This window comes from Suillus subalutaceus, assembly GCF_016647625.1.
Source record: "Suillus subalutaceus strain FC151 chromosome Unknown DFJ58scaffold_36, whole genome shotgun sequence".
Taxonomy (NCBI): Eukaryota; Fungi; Basidiomycota; class Agaricomycetes; order Boletales; family Suillaceae; genus Suillus; species Suillus subalutaceus.
The window spans coordinates 261198-278529 of NW_024540285.1; the positions used below are offsets into that span (position 1 = coordinate 261198).

At 48.7% G+C, this 17332-nt stretch overlaps 5 protein-coding genes across 5 annotated transcripts; 3 read left to right on the forward strand and 2 right to left on the reverse strand.

Moving 5' to 3' along the window:
* Window positions 1-56: 56 nt before the first annotated feature.
* Window positions 57-2896, forward strand: DFJ58DRAFT_913247 (uncharacterized protein; the record flags this gene model as incomplete). Its single annotated transcript, XM_041395316.1, has 9 exons — window positions 57-111; window positions 167-303; window positions 495-589; window positions 751-989; window positions 1023-1098; window positions 1497-1721; window positions 1782-1846; window positions 2236-2501; window positions 2558-2896. 9 exons carry the CDS (start codon window positions 57-59, stop codon window positions 2678-2680), a joined length of 1281 nt encoding a protein of 426 aa, XP_041245343.1. The 3' UTR covers window positions 2681-2896.
* A 414-nt stretch (window positions 2897-3310) lies between these two features.
* On the reverse strand, window positions 3311-4388 carry DFJ58DRAFT_726491 (uncharacterized protein; the record flags this gene model as incomplete). The annotated part of the gene is made up of 3 exons (XM_041385370.1): window positions 3311-3975; window positions 4035-4155; window positions 4209-4388. The coding sequence occupies 3 exons, from the start codon at window positions 4386-4388 to the stop codon at window positions 3311-3313; spliced, it is 966 nt and encodes a 321-aa protein (XP_041245344.1).
* A 548-nt stretch (window positions 4389-4936) lies between these two features.
* DFJ58DRAFT_726492 (uncharacterized protein) lies at window positions 4937-5419 on the forward strand (the record flags this gene model as incomplete). Its single annotated transcript, XM_041385371.1, has 1 exon — window positions 4937-5419. The coding sequence occupies one exon, from the start codon at window positions 4937-4939 to the stop codon at window positions 5417-5419; it is 483 nt and encodes a 160-aa protein (XP_041245345.1).
* Window positions 5420-6007: 588 nt separating this feature from the next.
* On the reverse strand, window positions 6008-7089 carry DFJ58DRAFT_292864 (uncharacterized protein). Its single transcript, XM_041379709.1, has 3 exons — window positions 6668-7089; window positions 6494-6614; window positions 6008-6428 (listed from the first exon to the last, which is right to left on the reverse strand). Exons 1-3 carry the CDS (start codon window positions 6854-6856, stop codon window positions 6049-6051), a joined length of 690 nt encoding a protein of 229 aa, XP_041245346.1. The 5' UTR covers window positions 6857-7089; the 3' UTR covers window positions 6008-6048.
* A 7314-nt stretch (window positions 7090-14403) lies between these two features.
* Window positions 14404-14758, forward strand: DFJ58DRAFT_781363 (uncharacterized protein). The gene has a single exon (XM_041389787.1). It carries the CDS (start codon window positions 14419-14421, stop codon window positions 14713-14715), a length of 297 nt encoding a protein of 98 aa, XP_041245347.1. The 5' UTR covers window positions 14404-14418; the 3' UTR covers window positions 14716-14758.
* The last annotated feature ends 2574 nt before the right edge of the window (window positions 14759-17332 follow it).

Here is a 17332-nt window from a genome sequence, read left to right on the forward strand (position 1 = left end):
GCGCGTCCATGGATGATTAGACAACACCTTTTATGTGAGCATCATTTGTAACAAGAATGACTGCAGAAGGTCTCCGAGATGAACTGCAGAGTAATGTCATAGTAGTCGCAGGTGGTAGCCAGTTAATCAGAAATTCAAGTTCAGCCCAGTGCTTGTTCTTCCACAGCCCGAGCAAATCAACGCCGTGGTCCAGATCGACCATCCGACTCTCTACGTCCCAGATCTGCCGCTGGTGACCAGCCTATCCTGACAGATGATCTGTGGGACCCATGGCCGGATGAAGGTTATTCACGTAAGAGGAGGGTAACAAAAACTGACGATCTCAGGGAACATTGGGCTTGCCGGCCAGGAAACAAGAGGGGGTCAGAGTCGGCACTGACATTGTCATAAGGCAAAAAGACGAGATGTGTTTGCCTGGGTGTCATTGCTTGTGGCGAACTTACCTGTGAGCGCGTTGAAATCTGTGTAAAAATTGGTCACACATCACTTGTCAGAGAGGTGGTCGAGCCAGCAATCTCCATCCGAAAGCAGCGTTTTGTTGCGATGGATGCTCAACACAGCAGTCAAAAGCCGTGCCGCCGACTAGCAAGTGAGTTTATACAGCTGTACCACTTGCATAGACTGACTTCCGTGGCTCAGGGGCAGCGGGAAAGCCACAAGCAAGAAGAAAATGGCTCCGCTTCACACGCATCTGATGTTTGTCTTTTGACCTGCGAGTGTGGCTGAATATGGCTAACTACTCACTTGTAGTGCTGGCAAAGGGGCTCTTGCTCGTCTTGGAAAGTATTGGTATCCCGTGCGACTGATTCAGTCCTATGGCGCTGCTAGTCTCCCTGCTACTGCATGTAACCGAGTACGCTGGCAGGTGGTTTGGTGGCGCGGTTGCAAATTCCCATCCAGTCTCGGATCACCTCCTAAAGATGTCGAGCAAGGAGATCTCGTGGACGAACTCTGGCAGGGCCAAGCTAAGAGGCGTGAGATTCGCGTGAGTGAGTCGTCGGTTCACTGATGCACGTCTGCAGATGAGTTGTCCGACGTTGTAGCTCCTTCGCTGCCGGCTGAAGAAGAGATTGCGCCCGTGAAACGTCGCCCTTCACTGTCAGTTGCAGAACGCGCACCAGTTAAGCGTCGACGTGCTTCAAAGAGGGTCCAGAGAGGGAGGAAAAGAAAATATCATTGGCTGATGTGACTAGTAGTATTTGTCCTCGAAATACAACAAGTCGCATCTGCCAAACACTAGTACCTCAGTACTCGCCAAGAAAATAGTCATTAGCTGATGTGACTGGTTAGCAGTATATGTGCCTATGGTGAACAAAATGATCATGAACCCATACAACTTGATGTGGGAGTCGAATATAGAACATAGGAATGAGTTGCACTAGCCACGTCCCCAGGATCGTGGTCACGTGGGTCAACAGTCTTTGTGGTTGACTTACACTACGTCAATATCATTATCACTCACTGAAAGCCATTTTATCGCACTGGGGTACCGGTAGTAATCTGCTTACCCTGATGGTCCACGTCCTGTCGATGGGTTGCTTGAAGTGTTCGGGAAAACCTCTTGTAGGTCGATTCATGGACATCGGAGAACTGACTGTGGCAGGACCGCGAGTCAAAATAGCTACGCCCTTAGAACGGCGACGAACCCGGTGGAGACAATTAAAGTTTTTTCTCATTCGATTCGATTTGTCTCGCACTTCTCGTCGTGAAGCCTTTCTTGCGTGAGTCATTCGCGTCTGGTATTTTTATCAGTGTTATTGAACACTATCCGACGATCACAGACTGGACTCGGATGTTTGGGCTTTCATTCACCACATCAGCAAAACCCTAAATTTAGCACAGCGCCGTACGTTCTTATAGGCCAAATTGGAAGGTCCAAGGTCCAAAAATAGAGGACTTGAGATAAGAACTAGTATGAGGCGTTTTGCAACTCTGGCCCAACGATAGTACTCACTTTCAACTGGCTGCTACTAATTCAAATCTGACACACAGCATATGGGGGACAAATACAAGGTGCAGCACCAGCTGCGCCCTATGTTTGTCCTGAATTCTGTATGACATGCTTGTTTGCTTATGGAAGTTCAAACTGTTTGAGTTGTAATAGGGGAACTCACACCTGGGAGCTTACGGTTTATGCTTATCCGTGCTTACGCTTACACCCCCCAATACTATCTGATTTGTATATGGGTATAAACAAACTAAAATACATTACATGTGCTGCCGCGTCCAGTATAGTCAGTGAGCGCTGTGACCGCCAATGTCGAGCGTTCTGCCAGTGGATTATTGATCGTCCGAGTCTCATTAGCATCATGAGAAAGAAGGACCCTACACCCCCTTCTATTCCCGATGTCCACTGGTCCGTGGATATGACATGGACCTTGCTGTCAGAGGTCAAGAAAGACGAGAACAGGCTTGTTTTACTGGGGAAGCAGGACAAGAAGGAAGTAAGGAATATTCACTTTCGGATCTCCTCAGCGCTGTCTCAGGATATTCTGGACAAGGTAAAGCAGCGCATCGTCTCCTGACTGGGATGAATTTGACGAAGATGATTGCTAAGTCCCCTGGCTGTATACCCTTCCAATTTTTCAACTCTCTTCAATACACTCGTTCACCATGTGACTCCTTTTACCACTTGCTTTTATCACTCACTTTACACTTGCTTTTATGCTTTTATTATTAGTTTTAATGCTAGTTCACAGATGTTTAGATTTAGTTTAATTAGTTACATCTGTTGAAATGCTAGTAGTTCTTCGACCAGGAGCACCGCAGCCTCTTCGGGGGATAATTCTGGATTTGCCAGGTTACGGAGAACCATTGTCAACATATATGCGTGTAGATACTGCTCAGTGCTCATGGAGAGAAATTTGTGCCATCTTCGCTTGCAAGTTGTTAATTGATGACAAGCAGTAACTTGGTACTTTGTATTATATAATCTGCGTCTGCGCAAACTGGGGGGTTGTAAGCATAAGCACGGATAAGCATAAACCGTAAGCTCCCAGGTGTGAGTTCCCCTAATATAATATTCAATCGAGTGGCGAAGCCACGGGTATACGTACCGGCTAGTGCTATTTATGTGTGATTATGGCTGTCCGAGCCTTCCTAAACGCACGAGTCCAAGTCCTATGTTGGCGAGCACCAACGATATATGAATCACAGACAAAACGGCGAAGCCATGGGTATACGTAGCGGCTAGTGCTATTTATGTGTGATTATAGCTGTCCGAGCCCCCCTGAACGCACCAGTCCAAGTCCTATGTTGGCGAGCACCAACGATATATGAATCCCAAAAAAAACATACAGCAGTCTCCCAATCAGTTATTCCGCAGCACGATCAATTCTATAGCAGCAGCAACCAAAGCCCAGACCCCGCTTCCTCCTACGCTTAGCCCCAGCGCAGCATTTGAGCTTGCAGGCGTGGTCGTGGACGCAGCCGAAGTCGCAACGCCGTCGAGCGACGTCCCAATGGTGGTGAGCGAAGCACTTGGTAGTATAGAGGTCTGTGAGATGGACGTAGATGCTAACACGGACGTAGGTGACGACACGGATGTAGGTGCCGACGTGGATGTAGGTGCCGACACGGATGTATGTGCCGACACTGACGTAGATGACGACAAGGATGTAGATGACGACACGGATGTAGGTGACGAGGACGTAGATGACGACACGGAGGTAGGTGACGGGGACGTAGATGACAACACGGAGGTAGGTGACGAGTACGTAGATGACGACACGGATGTAGATGACGATGCGGATGTAGATGACGACGCGGAGGTAGGTGGCGAGTACGTAGGTGACGACACGGATGTAGATGACGACAGGGATGTAGGTGACGACACTGATGTACTAGTAAGTGCCGACACGGACGTAGTTGAAGTATCAGCAACGGTAGAAGTTCTGCGAACGAGGGATAGGTCTTGACCAGGGAGAGTTCGTCGTTCGAGTGAATAGCCGTGATCGTAGCAAGAGACGTAGAGTTCTAGTATATATATCGATTAAGTGATTGACTCTGCTTTATTCATGTGAAGCTGTGCTTACGATCTAGACCGGCTTGTGCCTGTGTGTAATCTGTAACATCCACTGCAGTGCCGACGCATAAGAGGCAGTCGTAGTAGCTTTTTTCAAAGGAGTGGGTGCAAGATGTGGTCTTAGGGTATCCCTGGACGAAAGTTAGTACTAATTGACACGGGCAAGACGAGGGATGCGGCTCACAGCGTTCTCTTCATTTTGGACAGGATCGCAGACTGAGGCGCACTGTGAAGGAACGGAGCTGGTTTGTCTTTTGTACGACAGGCTCGATAGCGCCCGGAAAGACTGGGTCAGGTCAGAAGCGCTTGGATGAGATGAGACATGCATTGATAAGACTAGGAGGCAGATTGCAGAAGCACGCATCGTTGAGTGTCGTTACAAGGTCGTATCACGAAGATCGAGAAGGCTCTTGGGGAGAGGGAAAAGCAGCTCATGATGGGAGAGTATATAAGTGCCAAATTGCCGGCAGGTTGCAACCATGTTGGCAGATGACCTATTGATAGAAGCGAAGAAGGTGTAAGCCCGTTGGCTTACCTGGACCTGGACCTGGGCCTGAGTTCCTGTAATCAGCATAAATAAATGTGCACGCGTGAGCTTTGATTATCACTGCCTAACGGTTAATTAATAACGGTTTATGTAAACGATAAGGGACGACAGTACTTACACTGTCGTGCTTCTGCGAGCACTGTCTTCAAGCGCCGCACTGGGGCTAGGCACAGGTCTAGTAGACAATCGTGGATATCCTTGAACTTCTCGCCGAGGTGTGCGCATCAGCAGAACTGTCCAAAATCTTCTTGAGTGACGCCGTGGGAGAAGATCAGGCACGATGCGGAACACTTTCACAGTTGATTGACGATGATGTCATATTTCTCTCGCTACGTATTCGGATCAAGAAGCTGCTCTGCTGCCTCATGTCCATGATCGAGATCCTCGGCGTTCCTACACCGATGCTTGTTATCCAGAAAAATTGTCTGCTTGGTCCATACCTGGTGTCGTACTGCGAAGATCCGATGCACGAAATAAAGAAAATTGCATCTCATTTCGCTTCTCGACGCACAGAGCTCGCAAGCATGTCAGATGCATATCCTCTTCGAGAGTCTCTTGACCGCATCAGTCCCACAAAATCACGGGGCACTTTACTTGCTGCAGAGTTTCAGACCTTGTACGGTTCCGACGTGGCAACTTCTCCACGTACTCCTCCTGTCATCAGCGCATCTCATGCTCTCGTCTTGCTCGAAGCTGACATTCAAACATGTATCCTCGATTGGCGCCACGCTATCGCACGCTCGACAACAAGCTCTCATCGAAAAACGTGTGATGCACTCACCAATCATGCCCTGAAACGCGCACAACACCTATTTCACGCTGGAGCAAGTGTTTTAAAGTTTGGTTAATGTTTATTCCGTTCTTGAGCTGTTACTTACTCTCGGCTAAGCCTGTTTTCTTGCTCATGAGTTTGGCGTGCTGGTTACTGAACATTTGTCACAGGAAATTGTCTCGCGCTCTGTCAAGGACATGTCAGCCCGTCTAGAACACAAACAGAATGTGCCGGCAGAGGTGAGAGATATTCGTACAGATCGACAGCGGGAATGATCAATGCCGCGCTTGTTTCAAAAGAAGTCATTTCGGCGTATGCAGTTGCAGCATACACGAAGAAAGCTCTCCATGATCCCAAAGGCAAAAGGAAGGCTACTGACGAGTTCGGAGGTCAGTCACCTGCTAATAACTCGATGTCAAATTTCAAGCAGTGCTGCATCTGATCTGCGGTATAACGATAGACTGTTTGCTACCAATCCATCGTCGTTTCTTGACGTTGAAGTCAGGGACTGGCTTACGATACTGTACAACAAGGCGAGACAACGTACCATAGTGTCTAGATCTGTGCTGTTTTACACATTATATGTAATGCTAATGCTGCGTGTGATCATAACTACCTACTAAGCGCTGAGCCGCGCCAGTCCTATATGTTGGCGAGTACCAACAATATATGAATCACCAAAAAATTATCCAGTAATTTTCCCAATCAGTTATTCCACAACACGATTAATCCTATAGCAGCAGAAACCAAAACCCATACTCCGTTTCCTCCTACGCTTAGCCCCAGCGCAGCACTTGACCCGGTGTCAGGCGTGGACGAGGACGAAGTCGCAGTACTGTTGGCAGAGGTCGACGTCTCAGAGGAAGTGGACGAAGCACCTGAAGATAGTGTAGTGGTCTCTGAAGTGGACGTAGTTGCCGACGCTGATGTAAGTACCGATACGGACGTAGTTGAAGTATCAGCAACGGTATCAGTTTTACTAGTAGTAGCACGGGAAGAAGTTGTGCGAGCGAGGGATAAGTCTTGACCAGGGAGAGTTCGTCCTTCGAGTGAATAGCCGTGATCGTAGCAAGAGACGTAGAGTTCTAGGATATATTGATCAAGCGATTGACTCAGACTATTTGCTTTATTCATGTGAAGCTGTGCTTACGGTCTAGATCGGCTTGTGCCTGTGTGTAATCTGTAACATCCACTGCAGTGCCGACGCATAAGAGGCAGTCGTAGTAGCTTTTTTCAAAGGACCGGGTGCAACATGTGGTCTTAGGGTATCCCTGGACGAAAGTTAGTACTAATCAGCACCGTCAAGGCGAGGGATGCAGCTCACAGCGTTCTCTTCATTTTGGACAGGATCGCAGGCTGAGGCGCACTGTGAAGGAACGGAGTTGCTTTGTCTTTTGTATGACAGGCTCGACAGCGCCCGGAAAGACTGGGTCAGATCAGAAGCGCTTGGATGAGATGAGACATGGCTAGCAGCCATTGATAAGACTACGAGGCAAATTGCAGAGGCACGCATCGTTGACTGTCGTTACAAGGTCGTATCACGAAGATCGAGAAGGGCTCCTTAGAAGAGGGAATACCATCATGATGGATCCTGGAGCACAATATATATGCGAGGATGCCGGCAGACTCGGATACTGGCGTCAGGCTGTAAACATGCATGCACCATGCATTATGCGCGTCTATGGCCCACGTTCCAGGCGTTCTAATCTGCTGGCAGATGGCTTATCGATGGAAGTAAAGAAGCGAAGAAGGTCACAATTTTGACAGCATAGCCTTTGCTTTTTTGACGCCATCGTTGCTGCCTGAGTTGTCCATTAGCCTCGGGTGTGTGCCACAGGAGCTTTCTACCTCCTTACGTAGCAAGGCGTACGCGGGTGAGAACTAGCAGTTCATGGAGAGCACAAGAAAAGCTCGTACAGTTTATGCATTGTATAGCCGCCTGGAGATATCCACGATTATCAATTAGATAATAAGGCGTTTGAGCTGAGCGCTGATCTAAGAATATTGATACAGGGGGTTCCCCAGTCTATTATTGTTCCGCTCCTCTAGAGTGCGACCAATCCTATAATGGCAGCAGTCAAAGTCCAGACTCTGCCTCCCCGTAGCGCCTGTAGCGTTGCTGTACCAGAGGAGGCAAGAGAATCGCTTGAAGGCAGTATAGTGCTCGCAGAAGTAGTTGTGAATGCAGAACCAACAGGTAAAGAAGTTGAAAGGGTGCGGGATGGGTTTTGACCGGGGAGAGTAGGTTCCTGGAGCATATATCAATAATCCTAGTAAGAGGGTCCTAGCATGCAGATCGGGTGATCGACTCTGATATGCTGTATGCGAAGCTGAGCTTACGGTCTAGATCAACTTGTGCCTGTGTATACTATAGCATTCAGCGCAGCGCTAACACACGAGACAATTATAGTAGCTTGTTTCAAAGGACTGGGCGCAGCATACAGTTAGAGGAGATCCCTGGACAAAAGTTAGCACTAATCAACACGGGCAAGGCGAGGGATGCAGCTCACAGCGTTCACTTCATTGTTAACGGGATCGCGAATCGAAGTACACTGCGAAGGAACATATCCGCCGCTTTGTCTTTTGTACTGTGCAGTCGACAACGCCCGAAAAGACTCAGTTAGATAAGAGGCGCTTGGACAAGATAAAACAAGTGTAGCGGCCACCGATAAGACCACGAGGCAGATTGTCCAAGCACGCTTCGTTGATTGTCGTTACAAGGAGACCGAGGAGTGGCCTTGGGAAGGAGATGTCCGGGAGCAGAGTATATAAGTGCAAATGATGGCTGTATTGGGGTGCAATCATCCTGTCCGTGCATCATGTACGCAGGGGGTTTGTGCTCCCGGTAATGATTCTAATCTTCGAATGACCTATTGACGGAAGCGAAGAAAGTCAGGATGAGCAAATAGAAGTAGTAAAACTAGCGTCAAGATAGCGCTGAGAATAGATAGCCTGCAATTTGGTGTCCAATAGGATCTTGCATCTCGGCGTCATCCAGAAGGCAACAACACTGGCGAGTAAGTGATATCACCGTGACGCGTCCGTGGATGACTGGACAATCCTTTTTATGTGAACATCATTACAAGAATGACTGTGGAAGGTCTCCGAGATGTGATACCATTATAGTAGTCCCCGACTCGCCTGGCGCCAGAGGAGGAAAAGCTTTGTTTTGGTGATCGGTTTTTTCCCTGTCATTCTCGTATACCCCCAGTGTCGGAGTGCATAACTTAAAGTGGAGACTTGGCCAAGTCTCTGTGCACGCCGCCGAACACACGCGGTTGCTGTGGGCTGTAGCAAGACTGTTTCCACCTTCCTTCCCACGCGTCATGTATCACTCGGTCGACAGAACTATCATGCTGAGCTCATGATATCATTATTTGCAGCGGAACCGCCTCATAAATATCAGCACCATTATTCCATCCCATGCACTGGTCCCGTCGTGTGCTTGAAGTTCGAACAGTTGGAACGACACCTTAAATTCCACCACATTAGCATGCAGGCTTCCCAATGCCAACTTAAACTTTGACAACGCCAGACCCAACATGAAGGAGCTCTCTTGTCCTCTTCATTGCACTGTGATGCACACACAATAACCTGCCGCTATGTATGAACCGACGGGAATTGTGTGGCTCTAGTAGCGCCAAAGGATAAGACACCCATTCCCTTCTCACACTCTTCTCATTGTTCCCCACCGTTTCGCTCACACTGACTACTCGTGATGAGTGAAGACTATAGGCCAGATTCTCCTCCAGGAGCCTCCAGATCCAGTCAGGCAAATGTTGCTGAAAGCTCGGTATGTCGTCTCTGAAATCCATCGCTGCCCTTATACATTTTTCATCTAGAACCATCCTCGTGGAGGAATCCGTCAGTCCCTACGGAAATTGAAGAATGCGTTAACCAAAAAACTTCCTGTGCGTGGACGTGAATGCTGACTGTCCTGAATATGGCTAAGATCGTGCAGAAACGCTTCAAGCGAACAAGCAATCGCACCACTGCGATCCAAAGCGTTGAAACCGAAGGGGCTTCATCGAGTCAGAAAGTCGAGGTAAGTGCTTCAACTAGCTATCCCAGTCCTTCGGTTTTCTTAGAGGCGGCCAGGACACGTTGCATCTTCATCTTTCCGACGACAACAAGCATCCCACCGCATCTGAGATTCCCAGCGACTCTATGAACCAAGGGCTGTCCGAAGAGCCTGCTTTACAGGTATTTTCGTCAAATACTTTGACTTCTTCTCTAATTTCGGCGGTCCCACAGGCTCAGCCTGCTCCTCCTGGCGAGGAGGAAAGACCTAATCCCCAATTAGTTGATGCTGAACTTCAGGGTGCCTCTCGTGGTACGGAAAGCATGAGACTACTCGGAGGACATGTGAATTCTATGGCATCCGCCGCCAATAAGGCCTCAGCGGGTCTCGCTGCTGTGGATGATTTTGAGACAACGTATATTCAACCCCTAAAGATTGTTGATGCTGTCCTTGAGAAGATCACGGATGTACGAGATATTCTTATTGAATTGGAGGGAGCTAATCGAGTTGCATAGGTACACCCATACGCAAAGATGGCGCTGGGTATACTGTCTGCTGCATCTAAAGTACGTCCGGTTTCTCCCGGAGTCCAGTGTCACTCAGAAGTCATAATTCCACGTAGGTTATAATCGCTCAAGCAGAGCGCGACAAATCGATCTGTACTCTTCTCAAGAATTAGCTGAAGTTTACCACTTTATGATTCAAGATGACAGCCTTGTCAAAATTGAATCCATGCGCGGGATCGTTGGAAAGATTATTCAGCAGACCCTTGAGTGTGCCCGTTTCATCAGGGACTGCTCGGAGACAAAGAGCTTTTGTGAGTCACCAAGCTATCGAACTTCGTACATGAATCTTACACTATTATCGCAGGGAAGAGACTTGGCAAAAACGTTCTCTCAGAAACCGACAACATCATCAAACAGTACAGCGACACTTTGGACGACCTTATGCAACAATTCCGGGACCAAACTGATCGGGACGTGGTCGTCTTCGTCCAACGAACGAGTAAGGATTCTAACGCGCTTCTGTCTTTACATTCATTCACACCGTTTCAGGCGATACCCTGGATCTCGGTGATATCGCTTATGCAAAAGGCGCGGGACTAAATACCATGAAACAGTGCCTACCAGGGACGCGCACGGGGATTCTCTCCCAGATTACGGATTGGATCAACGGCAGTGGAGATGCTGCTGGACGTGTGCTGTGGCTATCTGGCCCTGCAGGCACGGGCAAATCAGCCATCGCTCACACGATTGCCAAGTGGTTCAGCGACATGGGGGTGCTCGGTTCATGTTTCTGCTTCGACAAGACCGAGAAACGCCATGAAACGGTTTTCTCCACCATCGCTCATGACCTAGCTGATCGTGATCCGGAGATGAGACGAGCATTGGCGAATGCGGTCAAAGATTCCACTTCACTCAAGAACTCGAAGGATATCTATCAGCAGTGGGAGAAGCTTCTCATGGAACCGCTGAAGAAATCCTCTAGGTCAAGTATGGGACCTGTCTTGATCATGATTGAAGCGTTGGACGAGAGCGGCGGAGTAGAGACCCGACGTGACCTTCTCCGCATACTTGCCGGCAAACTTCGGAACAAAGGTCTTCCCCAAATCACAGAACTCCCATCCAACTTTCGGATTCTCGTTACCTCTCGCCCGCTTCATGATATCGAAGATGCATTTAACGGCGCTCAGCATATTCTACAGTCATCCATGGACATGATTCCAGCAGCAGTGGCGGAGCGCGACATCTGCAATTTTGTATCTGACAAGTTAGAAGGTCTGTCGCATTTTGGAGACAAAGAGTTTGTAAACCTCGCTACGAAAGCCGATGGACTTTTCGAGTGGGCACGTCTTGCATGCGAATACATTAAGGAAGACCTTCTCGGCGTAGACCCAAGGTCTCGCTTTGAAACTGTCGTGAACCGCGATCCTGGGAAATGGACGAACCAGTTGTATGAGATGTATCGGCTTATTTTGGCAGATATATTGCCACGAGGTCGGTATAGCGATGTCGAGTACAAGGAAGCACTAGCGGGGTTTCGTTCCGTTATAGGACAAATACTCGGCACGGCTGAACCCCTCCCATTCGATTCCCTCAATGCCATGCGGGACTGTTTTCCAAATCACAAGCATTACAAAATGAACATCATACAACATATGGGATCCCTCCTTAGCGGCACAACGGACCCGCATATCCCCGTCAAACCCCTTCACGCATCCTTCCAAGAGTTCCTCACAGACAAATCATCCAGCGGAGACTTCTTCGTCGAGGTGACGAAGGGACAACACCACGATTTAGCGTTGGCATCACTTCGAGTGATGGAACATGGCCTTCGCTTCAATATATGCGATTTAAAGTCATCATACCTCCCTAATCGCGAAGATACCGGACTGCCAGAACGAGTCAAAACATCCATCCCCCCACATCTTTCCTATTCCTGTCGATTCTGGGCTACGCATGCTGAAACAACGGACTTCGACGATGAGCTCGCCAAGGCGATCAGATCATTCGACGACGACGAGCGACTGCTCTTCTGGATTGAATCACTCGGACTTCTCAATGCAATCAGGGGTGCAATTATTGTGCTTCCACTCGTTGCCAAGTGGCTGAAGGTGGGTACATGCCTACGAGGCAGTGTCAGATTGACAGCTGATAAATAAATACAGGGCCATTCTGGATACGAAGATTTGTGGACCACCACGATGGATGTACAAAGATTCATCCAAGTCTTTGGTGGCATGATCTTGCACAGCACACCGCATCTGTATTTATCAGCGCTCCCATTCTCGCCTGTCAACTCCGCCATGGCTACCAAATTCACGGCAAGGTTTCCGAATAATCTTCGTCTAGCATTAGGCCGTGATTTGAACTGGGCGGTTGTTCAGACCATAATCAGTGGGCACATCAATTCGGTTTTGTCAGTCTCGTTCTCACCGGATGGTACTCGCATCGCGTCTGGTTCGAGGGATAACACTGTACGGCTGTGGGATGTAGTGACGGGACAGCCATTGGGTGAGCCCTTGAAGGGGCACGCTAGTTCGGTTTCGTCAGTCTCGTTCTCACCGGATGGTACTCGCATCGCGTCTGGTTCGGTAGATAACACTGTGCGGCTGTGGGATGCAGGGACGGGACAGCCATTGGGTGAGCCCTTGAAGGGGCACACTGGTTCGGTTTGGTCAGTCTCGTTCTCACCGGATGGTACTCGCATCGCGTCTGGTTCTTGGGATAACACTGTGCGGCTGTGGGATGCAGGGACGGGACAGCCGTTGGGTGAGCCTTTGAAGGGGCACACTAGTTCGGTTTGGTCAGTCTCGTTCTCACCGGATGGTACTCGCATCGCGTCTGGTTCGAGGGATAACACTATGCGGCTGTGGGATTCAAGGACGGGACAGCCATTGGGTGAGCCCTTGAATGGGCACGCTAGTTCAGTTTCGTCAGTCTCGTTCTCACCGGATGGTACTCGCATCGCGTCTGGTTCGGAGGATGACACTGTGCGGCTGTGGGATGTAAGGACGGGACAGCCATTGGGTGGGCCCTTGAAGGAGCACACTAGCTCGGTTTCGTCAGTCTCGTTCTCACCGGATGGCACTCGCATCGCGTCTGGTTCGGAGGATGACACTGTGCGGCTGTGAGATGTAAGGACGGGACAGCCATTGGGTGGGCCCTTGAAGGGGCACACTAGTTCGGTTTTGTCAGCCCCGTTCTCACCGGATGGTACTCGCATCGCATCTAGTTCGGCGGATGACACTGTGCGGCTGTGGGATGTAAGGACGGGACAGCCATTGGGTGGGCCCTTGAAGGGGCACACTAGCTCGGTTTCGTCAGTCTCGTTCTCACCGGATGGTACTCGCGTCTGGTTCGAGAGATAACACTGTGCGGCTGTGGGATGCAGGGAAAGTGCAGCCATCCCCCATACCCAGACAACCAGATTCCTCCCCATTTTCGCTACGTCAAAGCTCCGCACCTCCCACTCAAGAACGCTGTATCATGCCAACCAACACTTGTAACGATCACTTCATTTCCTTCTCGTCCAGCCTGGAACACGCCCTGCCCAATTCTGCTGACTTGCTCGAACTCACCTCTCATCATGATTCTAATTCCACCCCTTTCTTGCTGCAGTCTGATGGATGGATCATGGGACCCAATCATCAGCTCCTTTTCTGGGTACCTCCTGCTTCCCGACTTCCATTTTATACTCCTTGGACTTCATTGGTGATACCCAGAGGATATCCCGAGCTTGATTTGAGCCGCATGGTACATGGAACACACTGGTCGAGTTGCCGAGATGCGTGAGTTCTCAGTCTTTACCATCCCTCCTCGCAGTTGCTAACGTCAGGAGTTCTAGCTCCATATAACGATGATTTTATTGCCGCAACATTCAGTGTATCGTCTGATTCTTTGATTCCTCGTCAATTTCCATACCTAGCTGAATTTTATGGTTGTCCGACTGAATGATATGCTGTAGAGGTGCACTAGTTAATATGTACTAATCTAGTTACTAGGTACATTCACACTACATAGCGTTTTCGAGCCGTTTTCGTCGTCTTCTGTTTTCGACTTTCCAGTAAATCTAATATTTCCATTTCTCGGGAATTGCATTCGCAAATATTTCGCGACCTCTCTTTTCCAGCACCATCGAAATCATTCGTTTCTATTGCACAGGAGCATCTGGAATGGACTGTCACTGGACTCCAAACAAGGCTCTGTTCTTTCTGTTATCGGCTTCACCCTCCCACCCCTCCTAGATTCAAACATCGATGAGCATTTCCACAGAATCAGCAGCCCTGCAGTCCGCTCAACCACGACTAAACATTGCGAAATATTTTGTATTCAACGAACTTCCTCCAAAACCCGGTCATTAGGACATTCAATCGGGATGGACGAAATATTACTTCCTTGCTGGCAGATGGTTCGAGCCACAGCGAGCATGTCTAGTCGTGACCACCTTTCTTCGCTTTTTCTGTCCTCCACGGCACTTTGTTGCCTGTCGCTCTTCTACTGCCGCTGAACGAACAGTCAACCAAAGTGCATATAGTGTTATTTGACACTCTAATGGGGTCTTCATCAAGCCTCGACTTGAATACTTCATTGCTATCAAATATATTATCTCCCCCTTCAACTCCAGACGCTTCACAAATGCTCATTCCGCCAGCATTCGACCTCCTTCATTTCCTCCCATCTTCCCTGCTTAATCATGGAAAGCTTGCAAGTGCAGAGCGCATCGTCTCCTTTACCCTCCTTTATATTCACGTTCTTACCTACGCGCCCCCGCTATCTGCCATGCTTTCATCATTGCTTCCCCCGGTGTCAAGTGCATATCACAGAAGCGCTCGGGAAAGAATGTCGTGAGATCTGCCGCGCTTACAGACAAACAGCGCATAAGGGCGGGTGTTCATGCTGTATTAGCCGTCAGAAAAAACAAGAGTGGGAAGACGGTAGAGGAGCGTTTAGCACGAGAGATTATTACTGTTGTTAATGGAGACAGCAAAGCCATTACCAACAAAGAGCTGGCACACACAAGCTATCGTTAATAGGTATGTGCAGCATTGACATCGGGTAACTCTCATTGACACATTGCGCAGGGGCAACGCGCTCGTGAAGTGAGGATCTCGTATGTCTACTGTGCTTCCCCACTTCCTGTAATGGTCCGCTGAATTCAATGGTGTGGTTCCTAAAGCGCCTTGTTGGTAATCTTGATGCCCTTAGCAAAATTGCGGAGCTCTTCGCACACGTGTTGATGAACAGAAGCTCCACGATGGTTCGAGGTTTGTTAAATGATTCATGTCGCTAAAAGTCAACGCAGCTTTCACAGGGTCCTCACTCGGCCAGCATATGATTTGTCCTCGCTGCTTAATTCTTGTCTGCTTCTCCATCGAATGTCGCATCCAAAATCAAGTTCTGACTAGGTGCCATGCTCCGACCCACTAGAGGGGGCCTTTTTCTCCGACACCGAGGGTCGCATATATTCAGCTTCCCATCATTGGCGACTACTGTCCTCAGCAGTCACTAATGCATCTTGCGATGTTCGTGGAGGAAAGCGAGAGCGATAAGGAGAGGGGAGTCCTGTACTAGTTCGCTTTGGAGCTCGTTGAATGCCAGTAGTCGTCCTACATGAGTTTACAGACCATCCAAGCGAGGGTTTGACTAACAGAAACAAATTTATCACGCATTGGATGCATCAATTGATCAACTTGACGTTCTCACCAAAGTGAGCATCATTAAAGCCGCATTGAAGGTGCATTTAGGCAATTTACGCACGTGTAGCCAGATATTACTGCTACCTTTCGACGATTCACACTTGCAAACTCGTCTGACTATGCAGATATCGCAGTGGTGTTTAGCACCGATCTCCGACACTCTAGATCTAGGTTGACACGTAAGCACCTCGGGGATGTAAGTATTGGGACAACCCTGGCGAGGCGTGACGGTGAAGGTGAATTCCTTTTCATGGACAGACTATCACATATAAAAATGAGCTTCGGCGCAATGGTTAGGCCCCTTAAGTGAACTCCGAGGATCTTTACACCGCAAAAATATTGTCAGCAGGTTTCGAACCAACTCCAAGAGAAACAGATTTTGACTCTGTTGGGGTAACCACTTGGCTAAGACCGGTTAGATGGACCTCCAAGGAAACCATCCATGACTCAATGTAAAGGGTGTGTTCCGATAGAAAAAACCTCGTCATCAACAGGATTCGGACCTGCACATGCCACTGTTGTGGTAACCACATGGCTAAGACCAGCTAAGATGAGCCTCGAAACCATCCATCATGGAGTGTTAATGTCAAGACGTGTTCCAATAGAAAAAAAATTGACATCGGCAGGTTTGGGACCTGCGCAGTCCAAGAGAAACAAATTTCGGTTCTGTTGTAGTGATCACTTGACCAAGACCAGTTAAGACGAGTCTCTGAGGAACTACCCACGAGTGAATTTTCAAAGCGTGTTTCTGATAGAAAAAAAACCGTTAACATCGACAGGTTTCGAACCTGCGTAGTCCAAAGAGAAATAGATTTCGATTCTGTTGTGGTTATCACTGGACTAAGATGAGCCACATGTAGGCTAAGACCAGTTGAGATGAGCCTCCGAGGCGTGTTGCAATAGAAAAATACCTTGTCGGCATGTTTCGAACCTGCGCAGTCCAAGAGAAACAGATTTCGATTCTCTTGTGGTCATCACTTGGCTAAGACCAGTTAAGACTGGACCTCCGAGGACCGGAGGTTCAGTTCCAATAGGTGAAAAAACCAAGTTCGACAGATATGGACTGTGTTATGATAACTACCTGGCTACCCTCCGAGGAACTGTCCATGAGTGAATCTTCAAGGGATGTTTCCAACAAGAAAAAAACTTGTTGAGGGCAGGTTTCAAACCTGTGCAGTTCAAGAGATACAGATTTTGATTCTGTTACAGTAACCACTTAGCTAAGACCAGTTAAGGTGAGCCTCTGACGGAACCATTCGTGAGCGAATCTTTGAGGCGTGTTTTGATAGAAAAAAACTGTAGTCAGCAGGTTTCAAACTTGCAGAGTCCAAGAGATACAGATTTAGATTCTGTTGTGTAACCACTTGGCTAAGACGAATTAAGATGAGGCTCCGAATAATCCATCCACGAGTGAATGTCAAGGCGTGTTGCGATAGAAAAAAACCTTGACATGATCGGCAGGTTTCGAACCTGCGCAGTCCAAGAGAAACAGATTTTGATTCTGTTGTGGCAACCACTCGACTTAGACCAGTTGAGAGGGACCTCTGAGGAAACCATCCATGAGTGAATCTTCAAGGCGTGTTCCAATAGAAACAAAAAACCTTGTCGTCAGCAGGTTTCAAACCTGCGCAGCCCAAGAGAAACAGATTTCGACTCTGCCTGATAACCACTTTGGCCAGGATGAAGTTGAGATGAACCTCCAAGGAACTGTCCACGAGTGAATCTTCAAGGCGTGCTTCCGACAGAAAAAGGAACCTGTCGTCGGCAGG